General features: G+C 44.6%; 1 protein-coding gene across 2 annotated transcripts in view; it reads right to left on the bottom strand.

The window, feature by feature from the left end:
- The window catches only part of frmd4a (FERM domain containing 4A), a gene marked incomplete at both ends in the record, with an annotated part of 123926 nt that overhangs the window by 61430 nt on the left and 47496 nt on the right, over positions 1 to 15000 (bottom strand). For both annotated transcript variants that reach the window (XM_080737442.1, XM_080737441.1), the window contains 2 exons: positions 1220 to 1314; positions 12739 to 12804. In XM_080737442.1, the coding sequence (XP_080593568.1) occupies positions 1220 to 1314; positions 12739 to 12804 (161 nt within the window). The remainder of the gene's footprint in view (positions 1 to 1219; positions 1315 to 12738; positions 12805 to 15000) is intronic.

Here is a 15000-nt window from a genome sequence, read left to right as displayed (position 1 = left end):
AAATCGCTCTATTAAGAGCGTCTGCTAAATGCCTAAATTGTAATTGTACTTCACTTCCAGCTGACTGTATATGGTAGAAGATTGTGAGCCTGCCTAGAAGTTCAACTAACAAGTCCTGCTCACCAGGACAATCGAGTGAAGGGGAAAACATCCACAGCGCAGTTGAAACAGTCTGTTAGCTTGTTCTTTCCCTGTACAGAAGAACTCTGTAGACATGTCATGTTACATTTATATGATTATAGAAAATTACGAGTATAAATCTGCCATCACAAAGGTCTGAATCTACAAAGACAGACGCTGAAGTGTCTAAAGATCTATTTATATACAATATGACCAGAGCTGGTAAATCAACATACGGTAGATTAAAGTGGTCAGTCATGTGTTTATAATGAATAAATTGATATGTAAAAATTATATTTATTTTTTTACTTTTAGGTCACAATAGGCAGATTCCCAACGCTATCTTTGAAGCCCAAGTGGTGCTACAGCTAAGTAGGAATAACTATTTCCCCTTCTTTTTTTCTTTTCTTTTCTTTTCATTGAGGTTCACAATTCGTAGTTGTTTCAGTAAACAAATTTGTGCAGAACCACCAATGTTTGGGGCAGCTTAGCTACCTTAAAATGACACAAACAAAAAAAAAATCTTAAATGAACGAGCAGCGGTCGCATGTTCATCACTAAATGTGAGAATGCAGCTGTATAACTAAACAAATCCCCCCACCACCGCAAAAAAGGGCCCACCAGAGGCAGAGCTGACCTGTCAAAAACGCCCCCTGTTAGGGCTGTCACAATTATTACATAATCGTCTAATCATGATTATTTGACATTATCGCAATTATTTTGTCATAATCGTCATAATCGTGAATGTTGAAAAATGTCTGAAATAGTGGAAATAGCAGATCTACAAGCTGCGACGCGTTGTGAGCTTGTAGATCGGCTATTTCCACTATCAAAGTTATTTTTTTTAAGTAAGTTGTCAAATATGTCAGTAATTTCTTTGTATATTTAGGTTATGTGTCATATCTACCATGTACAACTTCAAAGCCTAAAAGCCAAACAGAAATGTAATTATCAACGACAAAAACACAATTAAATCGTTAATCGCCAATTATTTGAGTGACAATTAATCGTCATATAAAATGTCATATCGTGACAGCCCTACCCCCTGTAGAATTTTGAGAGAAGTGGCCTTTCACCACCGAGAGAGACGCCGACTTACGTTTCATCCGTGTAGGAGATTCCAAAGTACTCCTTCTCCTTGAGGTTGAAGTGTGAGGCCACCAGGTCCAGCAAGTCCTTGGCCATCAGCTTGGGCTGCGGGCCAAAACAGAAAACATATATGGTCACTTCAAAGTCCAAACGTCACGTTTTTTCGTTAAGTGAAGCCCTGCTTCACCATACATACATACATATATGTCGCACAAAACAAGTGAAAATGGCAGATCTACAAGCACACATACATACATATATGTCGCACAAAATGAGTGAAAATAGCAGATCTACTAGCACACAACGCCTGTAGATCAGCTATTTTCACTAGTTTTAAACATTTTTTGAACGATAAATACCATTTCAAACATGCACAAGAAGTACATAGGACACCATCTTCAACTTGCCAAAAAAACTCTTTTTATTTAATGCAACGTTTCGGTCAAAGACCTTCTGATGCCTGAAGAAGGTCTTTGACCGAAACGTTGCATTAAATAAAAAAAGTTTTTTTGGCAAGTTGAAGATGGTGTGCGGGTCCTATGTACTTCTTGTGCATGTTTGAAATGATGTTGACCCCCGCCTACGCACCCATCGCTAAGCTTTGATTAGGTGTGCATAAGACTCTGTTGCCTAAAACGATAAATACGAAACGAGCGGTTTTGGACATTCAAGGTTCCCACCCGACAGCGACGACATGGTCATTGTTATTACATGGGCCATTGCTGTTCACCAGTTAGCGCTTTGGCTTCGACATCGCCAGTGTAGTAGTAGTGGTTTGTTTTGTGATCCGTAGTGTTACCGTACAAACTACATGTTGTTCTGTTCAGCCGCGTGTGACTCCATATCCCGGCGGCTATCGATTTACTGCAGTGACTAAGCATTCTGACCAACAAGGGGGGCAGAAAGCGAGAGAGAGAGAGGGAGAGAGATGGATGGAGTGTGTGTGGAGGATGCTGCTGACTGTGCAGGTACCCTGCCCTTCCCCTTCTCTTCCTGTCTCTCCTTTCCTTTCTTCCCTGCTTTCTTTTGACCAACACCCCACACTGTCTGGACTCTGCAGAGTCATGGCTGTGGCCTCCACCACTTCACTGCGTGGAACAAGGCTGCTGCTATAGCTAGTTAGCTATATAGCTAGTTAGCCAGTCAACCTGGTTTCCATGCTTCTGTGACCAAACGAGAGCAGGTCTTTCAGTCCGTGTGTATCAAAAAAGCAACTGGATTAAAGGAGCAGTTCACCCCCAAAATGACTTTTCTTCTATTGATTACTCACGCCAAGGAGACTTGAGCTCAATAATATTTTTTTGGTTTTTGTTGCATTCCTAAGACAAAAATGTGATCATAGTAAGTTTACCCCCATTGATTCCGGATGGGGACCCATATGGATTTGGGTCCCCATCCGGAATCAATGGGGGTAAATTTATTGCAATCAAAGTTTTGTAATCAATGGAAGAAAAGTCATTTTGGGGGTGAACTACTCCTTTAAGCACCGTTGGTCCGACCAGTTTAACATTCACCAGGTTAGCATTCACCAGCGTCGGCAGGTTAGCATTTTGTTACACTCGGACAGAAAGACCTGCAAAAAACACTCTCCCGACCAAATGTGTTGATGTCCTGGACCAGCATGCATTGCAGCGCTGGGAGCTTTCTTTCAGAGCCTATCAAAGCAGAAGCAGGCGGCTGCTGCCATATGCTGCTGGTTTGTGACATTCTGAGTAACAGAGCGCCCCACCCTGAGGTTAACCATGGGGTGTGCCTCTCTGCCTACACATACGCACGCACGTGCATGTGCACGTGCACACGCGCATGCACACACACACACACACACACACACACACACACACACACACACACACACACGTACATGCACGCACGCACACACACACACACGCGCGCGCACACACACACACGATTGCTTCATTTGTGATCTCTTTTCTTCTTCTGCAAGCAGTATCAGAAAAGAATATTGTTTCTCCTAAAAATTCACGAAAGAATAAATAAGCAGTACAATGAATTCTTATCAATCTAAATAAATAAATCCTTAACGAAATGAATTCATGACATTACGCACACGCACGCACGCACGCGCACACACACACACACACACACACACACACACACACACACACACACACACACACACACACACACACACACACACACACACACACACACACACACAATTATGTCCAGATGCGTCCGACCCCCCCTCCCTCCCCACCCAAAGGCCAATTCTGTTTTCAGCCCACTGCACTACCGCTTCAATGACACAAGCTACCGAAAGCTATTTAAAGGGAAGGTGGTGATGTCATGCACACAGCGCATGCATGTGCATGCACACACACACACACACACACACTGACCTAGATCCTACATAAGAGCTACGCCTACACATCCCTCTACACAGAAAGACCCTGGAGAGAGAGAGAGAGAGAGAGAGAGAGAGAGGGTGCGGAGCAGTGCTACGGACAGACGTATGGACAGACGGACGTGACTGGAAGATCAGCTTCACGTACAAGCCGATAAACACTTGATCACAACAGCTGCTTTTTTACTCGCCATCTTCTTTGTAGGTCTTTGTATGGTATATGTAGGGATGGGACGATATGGGATATAAAATGTCGATAAAACGCGATATAAAACGCGATTTACGATATTATCGCGATAGTCCATTATCCTGGGGCGGAACATTTCCAAAAAATAGCCGATCTACAAGCTCACAGCTCCTCGCAGCTATTTTTGGGTCAAAGACATTTGAGAGAGTGAAAAAAGACTATCAAGTACGTATTATTATAAGTACCTTTTACCAATTATAGAATTATAGAAGCAGGATATGCAGCTCTGCAAATAAAAGGTGAATTGATCCCAGTGCATGACGGAGGACGAAATCACGATTAATTAAATCTCCACAATACGAGTGTTTTTATTACAATAAACGATAATATCGCTTATCGTCCCATCCCTATGTCTCTCTCTTCCCCTGTCTTACTCCCTCTCCTGCCTTTCGCTTTGCTCTCTCTCTCTCTCTCTCTCTCTCTCTCTCTCTCTCTCTCTCTCTCTGTCTCTCTCTCTCTCTCTCTCTCTGTCTCTCTCTCTCCTTCTGTAATTGCTGTAATGAATGTTTTGGTCGAGTCTGAAACCATGGTGGTCTCTCATTTACTGCCCAGCAGATGACAGCAGCCCTAACAACAACACTTATTAGATGAGTCCATAAATGCACGCCACAACAGCACAACATCCATCCAATGAACAGAAGTCACTGGTAGACGGACGGACACGGCGACCAATGAGGAGAGATGCTGTGAAAGAAGAAATGGAACGAACGACAGTGGTGAAAACAAAATGCACAAAGGCAAATGTCTCCCAGACAGAATCCCATTTTCATAACTGGGAAGACAAAGTGTGCTAATCAAAAGGCACATGATGTTAGTGGAATACGTGATGCGTGATCATGAATACTGAACTCACAATAACAGGCACATGAAGAGCATTAGGCGAAGGTAATTGAGTTGGGTTCTTCAATGGATATACCCAGCGCTCACGCTTGCTCACTCACATGCCTCTCGCACACGCACACGTACACACACACACACACACACACACACACACACACACACACACACACACACACACACACACACACACACACAGCACACACACAGCAGTGCACACACACAGCACAAACAGCACACAAACAGCACACCTCTGTGAGATGGCAGGACTCTAACAGGATTCGAGGAAGTGTAATAATGTTTCAGGAGGATACTGATCGTGATCTGGCTAGCTTGAGTGACAGGTAATAAATGATATTGCACATGTGCATGAACCAACACACGCCCGCTCGCACACACGTGCACGCACGCACGCACACACACACACGCACACAGTCAGAGAAACATAGACACACACAGTCAGAGACACATAGACACAGGCACATTTGCAAACAGCTACACACAGTCATCAAATGTAAAATTACATGCTGCACCACGGCAGACCTGCATATCCACACACAGACACACAAACCTGCAAACACACACACACACACACACACACACACACACAAACACACACACACACACACACACACACACGCACACACGGAGGAGACACACTGATGCATACCCACGGAGACTGAACAACACAGAATTCATGCATGCTCACGCACACACATTCTACAGAGCGCACGCTTGCTATCTATCGTACTAGCGATCTATCAGCGCGGACAGCTTGCTGCTAGCTCAGACGGTATTAGTGCTAACCGACATTTAGCGCGCGCCTCCTCAGCAGCACAGGTAATTAAACTCCATAGGAATTACAGCGAGGTGGAGGTGGAGGGAGAAGGAGACACTAATGTGCAGGGGTGTCGCACCAAATTCTGGGCCCTGGGTACTTTAACTATTGAAAAATAGCAGATCTACAAGCTCACAGCGCGGCACCGAGTGCCGCGCTGCGAGCTTGTAGATCTGCTATTTTTGAAAAGTCGTGAAAATGTCAAATCTTTGAATGCTTCTAAGGTTGTTTTTTTTTTAAACCTACGTTTCTATGTCAGCGGTGCTCAAACATTTTCATATCAAGGACCCCCAAAATGATATGTATTTGGCCACGGACCCCCATCTCAAAATATTTAGTTCCAGGGTCCCCCCCAGAAGCAAAATTCGAGTTACAAATGTACTCAAACATTTGCACATATTTTCATGACTTTTTAAAAAATAGCAGATCTACCGGTATAAGCTCGCAGCGCGGCACTCGGTGCCGCGCTTTGAGCTTGTATATCTGTTATTTTTCAATAGTTAAAGCATGAAATAATTCCAGCCCCCTCCACCTTGGGCCCTAGTAACTCAGTCCCACTACCCCCCCCCCCCCCCCCCCCCCTTGTGACACCCCTGGGTGGAGGTGGAAGGAGAAGGAGCAGGGAGGAGACACTAATGTGTACCCACAGAGGCTGAGCGACAAACTCATAACAACACTATCTGCACACACGCACGCACGAACGCACGCACACACACACACACACACACACACACACACACACACACACAGACAGGAAGTTACAGTCAACGTTTAGCCCAGCTCTCGGCGCCTCCAGGGATTGTTTTGGTTTTTTTGAGGGAAGCTTTTCACTAATACACCATTAAGTGGGAGTCATTTCAGTACATTCATAAAGCATTTGCCAAAGTGTTGTGGTGAAGATAAAGTATAGAGCAGGGGTCTTCAATGTTTTCAGGCCAAGGACCCCTTAGTTGAGAGAGAGATGAAGCAGGGACCCCCACAACCTTTTCATAGATTCCATATAGTTTCATTGTTTGACAGCACAATCATCAGTTTATCATGTCAGTTTTCAGATATTTAACCACTTGAACTGTCAATACTTACAGTAGGCCTAATAAACTTGACCTTTCTTACTTAGTCTGCTCTTTTACCCCTCTACCCCAAAACTTTTTGCAGAAAATGGACGATCTACAAGCTCACAACGCCTTGCAGAACGAGGCGTTGTGAGCTTGTAGATCAGCTATTTTCGGCTAAAGTTCTCAGGATATGGATGCTATAGGTTCAAGTGGGTAATATAAAAAAGAAGAAAAAAGTTGTATCACTCAAAGATTTGGAGGACCCCCTGTAGTAACTCTGAGGACCCCCTAGAGGTCCCAGACCCCCTGTTGAAGACCCCTGGTATATAGCGTCTGAAGGACAAATTTGCTAGCAATACTCTTGGCAAGGTGATTTGTTAGCCAAATGAGAAAGTTTGCTGGCTAACACACTGAAGATCCCCTATGCAGTCAACTATGTTGAGAGTAAACTGGAAGGGTGCATCTTTTCAGGGACATGTTGTCATCTTAACTGGATAAAAATCCATCATTATTAAAACCTAAATGTCAAAGCAAAACATTGGTGTAAAAGTCAACAACTTGACAATGGCACAAATCCTCAGTAAGCCATTCACCCATCAGCAACCTCATAACAGGTTAACCTGAGCGAGTGCAGATGTTTGATGCGGGTCCCGTGGTTTACTTCCAATAAGTGTGTCTGCCTGCCGGGAAACACATTGCCCTGCTAATGAGGCATCCCTTAATAAACAAAGGGCTAATCACGTGTGCATGGGCGCGCGTGCACACGCGCACACACACACACACACACACACACACACACACACACTCAAAGGTAGGAAGGGGTGAACGACACTTCGGGATTAAACAGAGCCGTGGCCAACGCATATGAGCTGATTACAGCAAAGGAGATCCAGTGGTTCAGTGTCTGCTCTGCCTGGCCTCACCACATGATCTGTCATAGGAGGGGATTCAGCGGCACTGACATGACCACAGCCCTGTCAAATTATCATGCAAGCAAGACGTGATGATGCAGCCTACTGTAGCACCTCAGAGACATGCTGTGGTGGAGGTGGTTGGCTTTGCTTGTTACTCTCCCAATGCGTTCGACTGACTCTGCCAGTGGTGTAAAGTATTGTACTTAGTGTAAGTAAAGTTTTGAGATATTTACTTTACTTGAGTATTTCCAATTTCCAATACTTGTACTTCAACTCCACTACATCTCGGATCCAAATATTGCACTTTTACTTCACTACATTTATTTGAAAAATGTAGTTACTAGTTACTTTGCAGGAATAAATTATAATATTAAAAAACATACATAAACCACTAACCCTATTTTATACCTTGGATATTTGGAAATAGCAGATCTACAAGCTCACAGCGCGTCGCGATGCGTTGTGAGCTTGTAGATCTGCTATTTTCAAACATTTTGTACTTTTACTTTTGATACTTGAAGTACATTTTGATGCCAACACTTTCATACTTTTACTCAAGTACATTTTGAATTCTGGACTTTTACTTGTAAGGGTGCCCTCACACCAAAATACCTATGAGAGTGGAATCCGCGTTCCGCCAATGCATTTCAATGAGAGTGAAGCGGTTTCATGCCAGCAGAGGATTTCTGCAAAAAACGCTCCCTTCTCATTGAAATGCATTGGCGGAATGCGGATTCCACTCTCATAGGTATTTTGGTCTGAGGGCACCCTAACAGAGTATTTCTATATTGCAGTATTGATACTTTTACTTAAGTAAAATATGTGAGTACTTCTTCCACCACTGGACTCTGCTATAGCTTCTGCTCCCAGCGCAAGACGTCCTTGTTGGCAAACAAGAAGAGCCGTGGTTCTCCTCCCGGTCGGAGGCACAGGAAAACTCAGAATAACACTGGAATTCTCTACGGTCCCGCTAACCACTCGATGGTCTGCTCAAACATCCGCTCAACAGAGAGAGAGTGAAACAGAGAGAGAGAGAGAGAGAGCCGTGAGCTTGCTGTATCCTGATTTATACGACCAGGTTCTGTTAATAACATCCTCTCTTCCTGTCATATGCTTTCCCTCGCTCATCCCCGTCTTTTCATGAGCCATAAACGGGCATGGAATGGCCATTCTCACACTGTAAAACAGCATTAGCTGACACCATATAACAGATCAATATATTGACCACATTTTGTGGCGGTGATCACATCATGCCCCTCCGCCAGCTCCTTAAACATGTAGAGGTATTTCGTCAAATTTGGAAGGCACTTACAGTAAAACTGTGTTTTGCTCCAATATTATGTCTGTTAAATTAGGTTTAATAATATAATTAACCACTTAGACCCTTTATACTTAAAGTAAACTACTTAGTTGATGGGGCTCAGCTCTGTAATTGGTTCACTCTTTTTACCCTCTGCTCCAGTCCAAATCTCCGATCTACCGGTACATGTACAAGCTCACAAAGCATTGCGTGGTAGCTCTGCCATTCTTGGCAAATATTCCCCCTCAGAATAGGGATGATTCAAGTGGCAAAACTGAAATAACTGGAACTTTTCTGGACTCTCAGATTTTCTGCCAATGGTTGCCCTTTGATCCTGTATAACAGCTACACTCTCTAGGCCCCATCTTCTGAGACGCGTCACACATCTGAATCCGGGTGGAACTACTGGACCGACTGCACTTGGAAAGGAGATGTCCTGGGTCTGATATGATTAAGATAGCACACAGCAGGATGAGCACTTCTATTATTTCCACTATACTCTCTCCGTTTCTTCCACCTCCGTCAGTCACATCCTCTCTCTGCTTTCCTTTGGTATCTCTTTCACTTCCTCCCACGTCTCTCGTCTCCTCTTTCCCTGCTAAGGAGCATGAACGGATGGGGGAGGGTGGGAGGACGAGGTGGGGATGGGATCGTACTACAGTACTTTGGCCAGGGGCGTCACACCAAATTCTGGGCCCTGGGTACAAAGATTCACTGCGGGCCCCCCATGAATGTTAACTATTGAAAAATAGCAGATATACAAGCTCACAGCGCGGCACCGAGTGCCGCGCTGCGAGCTTGTAGATCTGCTATTTTTGAAAAATCGTGAAAATGTGTGCCAAGAAACCTGTTTCCATGTCAGTGATGCTCAAACTTTTTCATGTGAAGGACCCCCCATCTCAAAATATCTAGTTCCAGGGACCCCCCAGAAGCAAAATTTGAGTTACAAATGTTCACTTAAAAAATACATACAGTATATTCAAAGATTTGCGCACATTTTCACGACTTTTCAAAAATAGCAGATCTACAAGCTCGCAGCGCGGCACTCGGTGCCGCGCTGTGAGCTTGTATATCTGCTATTTTTCAATAGCTAAAGTTACTAGGGCCCCTCCACCTTGGGCCCTGGTAACTCAGTCCCACTTTCCTACCCCTTGTGACGCCCCTGACTTTGGCATTTAAAGAAAGAGAGTTATGAACGAAAGTGAGGTGAGATAAGATATAGAACAGAGAAATCTTTGTGTGATAGAAACTTTTTTCTCCTTTTTTATATGCATGCATTTTAACCCTAGTGTCCAAATCCTGAGAACCTTAGCCAGAAATATCAGATCTACAAGCTCACAACACCTCTTGCGTTGTGAGCTTGTAGATCAGCTACTTTCGGCAAAGAGGTTTGGTGTAGAGGGGAAAAAGGGCAGACCAAGTACAGAGTGAAAGGTCAAGGTGAAGTTTACGTAAGTAAGTATTGACGGTTCAAGTGGTTAAATATCTGAAAACACAAATTGACATGAATCCAATGATTGTGCTGTCAAACCATGAAACTATATGGAATCTATGAAAAGGTTGTGGGGGTCCCTGCTTCATCTCTCTCTCAGCTAAGGGGTCCTTGGCCTGAAGACGTTAAAGACCCCTGTTATATAGTGTCTGAGGTGCAAATTTGCACTTGCTAATTTACTACAGTGCTTTGGCATTTAAAGAAAGAGTTATGAACGAAAGTGAGGTGAGATAAGAGCTAGAACAGAGAAAGAGAGACACAGGGAGAGTATAGGGTGACGTAAGCAGAGTGAGAAGTGCAGTCAAGATTATATAGAGGGAGAGACAGTAAGAAAGAGAGCGGCGGAAAGGAGGCTATTTGAGAAAGAGACGATCAGTTCTGCCCGAGTAATCAAATCACATTGACTGCAGACTCTCCTTTCTCCATTCACCTCTATTCTCCCATTCCTTTGGCCTAATCTCTCTCCCCCCCCCCTCTCTCTCTCTCTCTCTCTCTCTCTCTCTCTTTCCAGGAATGCCCACGGCTCTCAGCCCTCTCTGCCTCTCTGCCTGCTCATCTCCAATAATTTCTTCTTATACTCCTTCTTCTTCATCTTGGTCCAGAGTGATTACCCTCCCTTTCGGAATGGGATAATGGTTGGGGCGCAAGGGGAGGCAGGGGAGGTCAGGAAGAGGGGAGGGGAGGGGAGGTGAAAGGAGGGAAAGCTGGCTCCAGACAAAAAAGAAAAGAAACGCTCCAATTCATCGCAGTCAACGAGTGCCATGTGCCGGGACAGAGGGATGGAGACAGTGAAGCATCATCATCTACAATCACAGTCCAAGGAAGTCCAAGGGGCAGATGGAAGCAGAGGGTGTTGAGCTAGATGGGGTGGGCTGTTGGAGGGTCGAGTAAATGGAGACATAGTTTGTCATAGATGAGTCTGTCAAATGGCCATTGAGGCCAGACCAGCAGGCCAGGACAGATGCACCCCTCGCCTGTCCGACTGACTAGCCGGGAGGGAGGGAGGGAGGGAGGGAGAGAGAGAGAGGGATGGAGCTGAGGATCATTACTGCAGAGAGGCCCACAGGGAGTGGGGAAGGAGGAGGTGGGTGGGTGGGGGGCAGTGGTGGAAAACGTACTCACATATTTTACTTAAGTAAAAGTATCAATACTGCGATGGAGAAATACTCTGTTACGTTATTATGTGAAAGTCTGGAATTAGAAATGTACTTAAGTAAAAGTATGAAAGTATTGGAATCAAAATGAAGAATTAAGACATTAATTAAGAACATTAAGAAACAAAAGTAAAAGTACAAAATGTTTGAAAATAGCAGATCTACAAGCTCAAAACTCAAATGGCCATGGCATAAAATAGGGCTAAAGTGGTTCATGTACGTTTTATAATATTATAATTTGTATCTGCAAAGTATCTAGTAACTAAGGTTTTCAAATAAATGTTTCAATATTTGGGTCCGAGATGTAGTAGAGTAGAAGTAAAAGTATTGGAAACTGGAAATACTACTTAAGTAAAATTACTTTAAGTTACTTTACACCACTGGTGGGGGGAGCAAGCGAGCTTGCATTGTTTTGGGCAGGGCGGTTGGAGGTAGGATGAGGCATCATTAGCTAGTTACGAACAGATAGAAGGATGCATGGGGGTGGATGCATGCATGGATGGGGGATGTTTTACTGTTTTGGGGCCTAATTACACAGACAGTCTGGCGACCAGACGGTGGGCTGTGTGTGTGGATAAAGGATGAGGTTAGAGCAGGAGAGCTGAATAGGTATCATTAGGAGTGAACCGTGTGTCTGCGTGCAGGGCTTCTGCAGGGAGCCTGGGGGTCACAGTTGGGTTCACTGTAGGGATGGGATGATATGAAAATGTCATATCACGATTATTGTGAAAAAAGAAATCACGATTTACGATATTGTCGCGATAATCAAAATCCATTATCCTGAGGTGGAACATTTGCCAAAAAATAGCCAATCTACAAGCTCACAACGCGTCGCGTTGAGCTTGTAGATCTGCTATTTTTTGGAAAAGACTTTTGATAGAGTGAAAAAAGACTGTATCAAGTATGTATATTATAGGTACGTTTTACCAATAGAGGGTTTAAGTGGTACCGGATATGCAGCTCAGCAAATAAAAGGTGAACTGATCCCAGCGCATGACGGAGGACGATATCACGAATCTTCACGATGAATTAAATCTCCACAATACGATTATCACGAGTGTTTTTTCATCACGATAAACGATAATATCGCGTATCGTCCCATCCCTAGTTCACTGTATGTGCGCACGCAACAAGGGATCAGGTGAGAGGCAAGGCGAGGCAAAGTCACCACTTTCTCTTGGTCAGCAGTAATTGAGCCCCTCAGGACGGCGCGCTAACATCACGTCTCTCTCTCTCTCTCACGCTAAGGAATGAAAGGGGAGTCCGCAGAGAGCGAGAGAGAGAAAGAAAGAGAGGGAGAGGGAGAGAGGAAAGGAGGAAGAATCACCTGTACAAGGAGCTCCAGCTTCCTGTCGTCCAGGAGATGAACCTGACATCGCCTCCCCTCCGTCATCTGAGAAAGACAAAGAACAAGAGACGTTGTTGTTAACACAGGCGGGGGTCAAACTCATGTTTATGTACAGTACAGTATCGACATTTACTACATTCATTTGAGTTCACAATTCACAAAGCCAATTATATCTACTGTATAAAGGTCTCCTCCAGGGGAGTCAATTGGGTATATATATTAATTATATATTACATGTACTTCTTAAAATAAATATATCATGCCTGTTGCTAAGGTATGGCAACATATGGTGTCTTGCACGCGCGAAGGCGCGCGTGCAAGACACCAGTCATGTTGCCATACCTTAGCTTTTTCTGAACTGACGCCGCTGGTACCGTATGGGCAATGGGCTGTGTGTTGTTTGTGTGTGCGCGTGCATGCGTGCACACGCACGCTCGCACGTGTGCGCTGCAACCAAGGTTAGCAACACTAACTACTAGACACAATAGCTCAACAGAGAATGTTTCCTGGCTTCGCGTCTTCCTAACGGACATAACTGACATTCCAGTTTGAGCAGGAAGTCCATTCACCATCACAGCCACAGAGCGCATGCAGTCATCACAACCATCCACGTACTCTGCAGCGTCCATGTGTGTCTACGTGCATGTGTGTGTGTGTGTGTGTGTGTGTGTGTGTGTGTTTTCGGTTGTTATTACAGTCTGTTTTGGTACAGTAAACACTGCCAAGGACTGATGACATCCATCTGCCGAGTTCAGGCCGTAAACACAGAAGCAGGTGCGACTATGAGACAAGGAATGGGCGAAAAACACTAGGAGTTGCATGCGCAAACATGCACAGCACACAACACACACAGGGTCCCCACTCTGGTACTCTGGAAAAAAGTTTGCTACCGATTATGAAACTCGCTGCAATACATAACTGGGGTTTTAACCCTTTACTTATCGACTGGATTCCCAAGGGCTCTATACCAGTGGTTCTCAACCTTTTCAGGCCACAACCCCCAACATAATCATATTTTAACTGGGGATCAAGGGCTCTATACTACGTCCCCTTCCTGTTTTCGCTCTACATTAGATATCTTCACCGAAAACAGCCGATCTACAAGCTCACATGTTGCAACGTTAAGACACGTTGTTATGCTTGTATATCTGCTATTCTCGTAGGGTTCAAAGAGGTTAAATACAGCACATGTAATTCTTCAACACAGACTGAGGTACACAAGCCTTGCCAGAGACTTTTGTGTGTGACAGCATTTGTGCACGTGTGTGTGTGTGTGTGTGTGTGTGTGTGTGTGTGTGTGTGTGTGTGTGTGTGTGTGTGTGTGTGCGCGTGAGTGCGTGCGTGTGTGTGTGTGTGTGTTCTCAGCACATGTGGAGTTTCTCTCGCTCTCTTGACAGGAAGTGGGGACCCAGAGGAGCACAAACACCCTCTTCGTCCCGCCTACGCTTCCCCCACATCTGGGAGACCGGGTGAGGAAGGAGGGGGGAGGAAGGGGGGGGGGGGGGTGTTGGAGGTTGGAAGGAGACCACTTCATTGTCAAGCAAATTCTGTAGCAGTCGAGCATAGGGATGCACGCAGCATCCCCTATTCATTGTTGGCTTTCAACCGGTTTACAGACACAGATTCCTTGTTGGTCATGAATTTAGGATCCAGGAAATGGCACAAAGAATATTCCTCTGTCACTGGTTGGGAAACATCAACATATAGCAAAATGATATCGGTCAGGCTCTTTCTATAGCACCTGCCATTCAATCTACGGTATGTATATATGCACATGTACTATATGCATTGCTTAACCCGCCCCTAGTCCATCTCATGTCTCAGGCAAGGGATTAGACTATAGCAGTGGTTCTCAACAAGTGGCCAAATGATTTTGGGGGGTCCCCAGATGATTAACTTAATGTGAAACATTGTTTTCTCCCTCAACAGTAAACAAACATAAAGTTTAGGTGTATAGCACATTTCTAAAGTGACAATTTAAGGACTTTTCAATACCTTCCGAAATGACAAATTAAATATTGGCAAATTGTCAAGTATTAGAGGCAGATTTGCGAGGCGTTGTGAGCATGTAGATCGGCTATTTTCACAATAGAACCGTGTTAAACAAAATGTAATGCCTCAACTCTTAGTGCTCGTCAGGGTGGGGGGGTCCCCTGTTAAAATATGATTATTTCGGTGGTTGCGGCCTGAAAAGGTTGAGAACCACTGGACTATAGGGAGATCATATTGGGCCACCTCTGG

This window comes from Nannobrachium achirus (assembly GCF_963921795.1).
Source record: "Nannobrachium achirus genome assembly, chromosome: 11".
Taxonomy (NCBI): domain Eukaryota; kingdom Metazoa; phylum Chordata; class Actinopteri; order Myctophiformes; family Myctophidae; genus Nannobrachium; species Nannobrachium achirus.
This window is presented reverse-complemented; position numbering and strand designations above follow the sequence as displayed.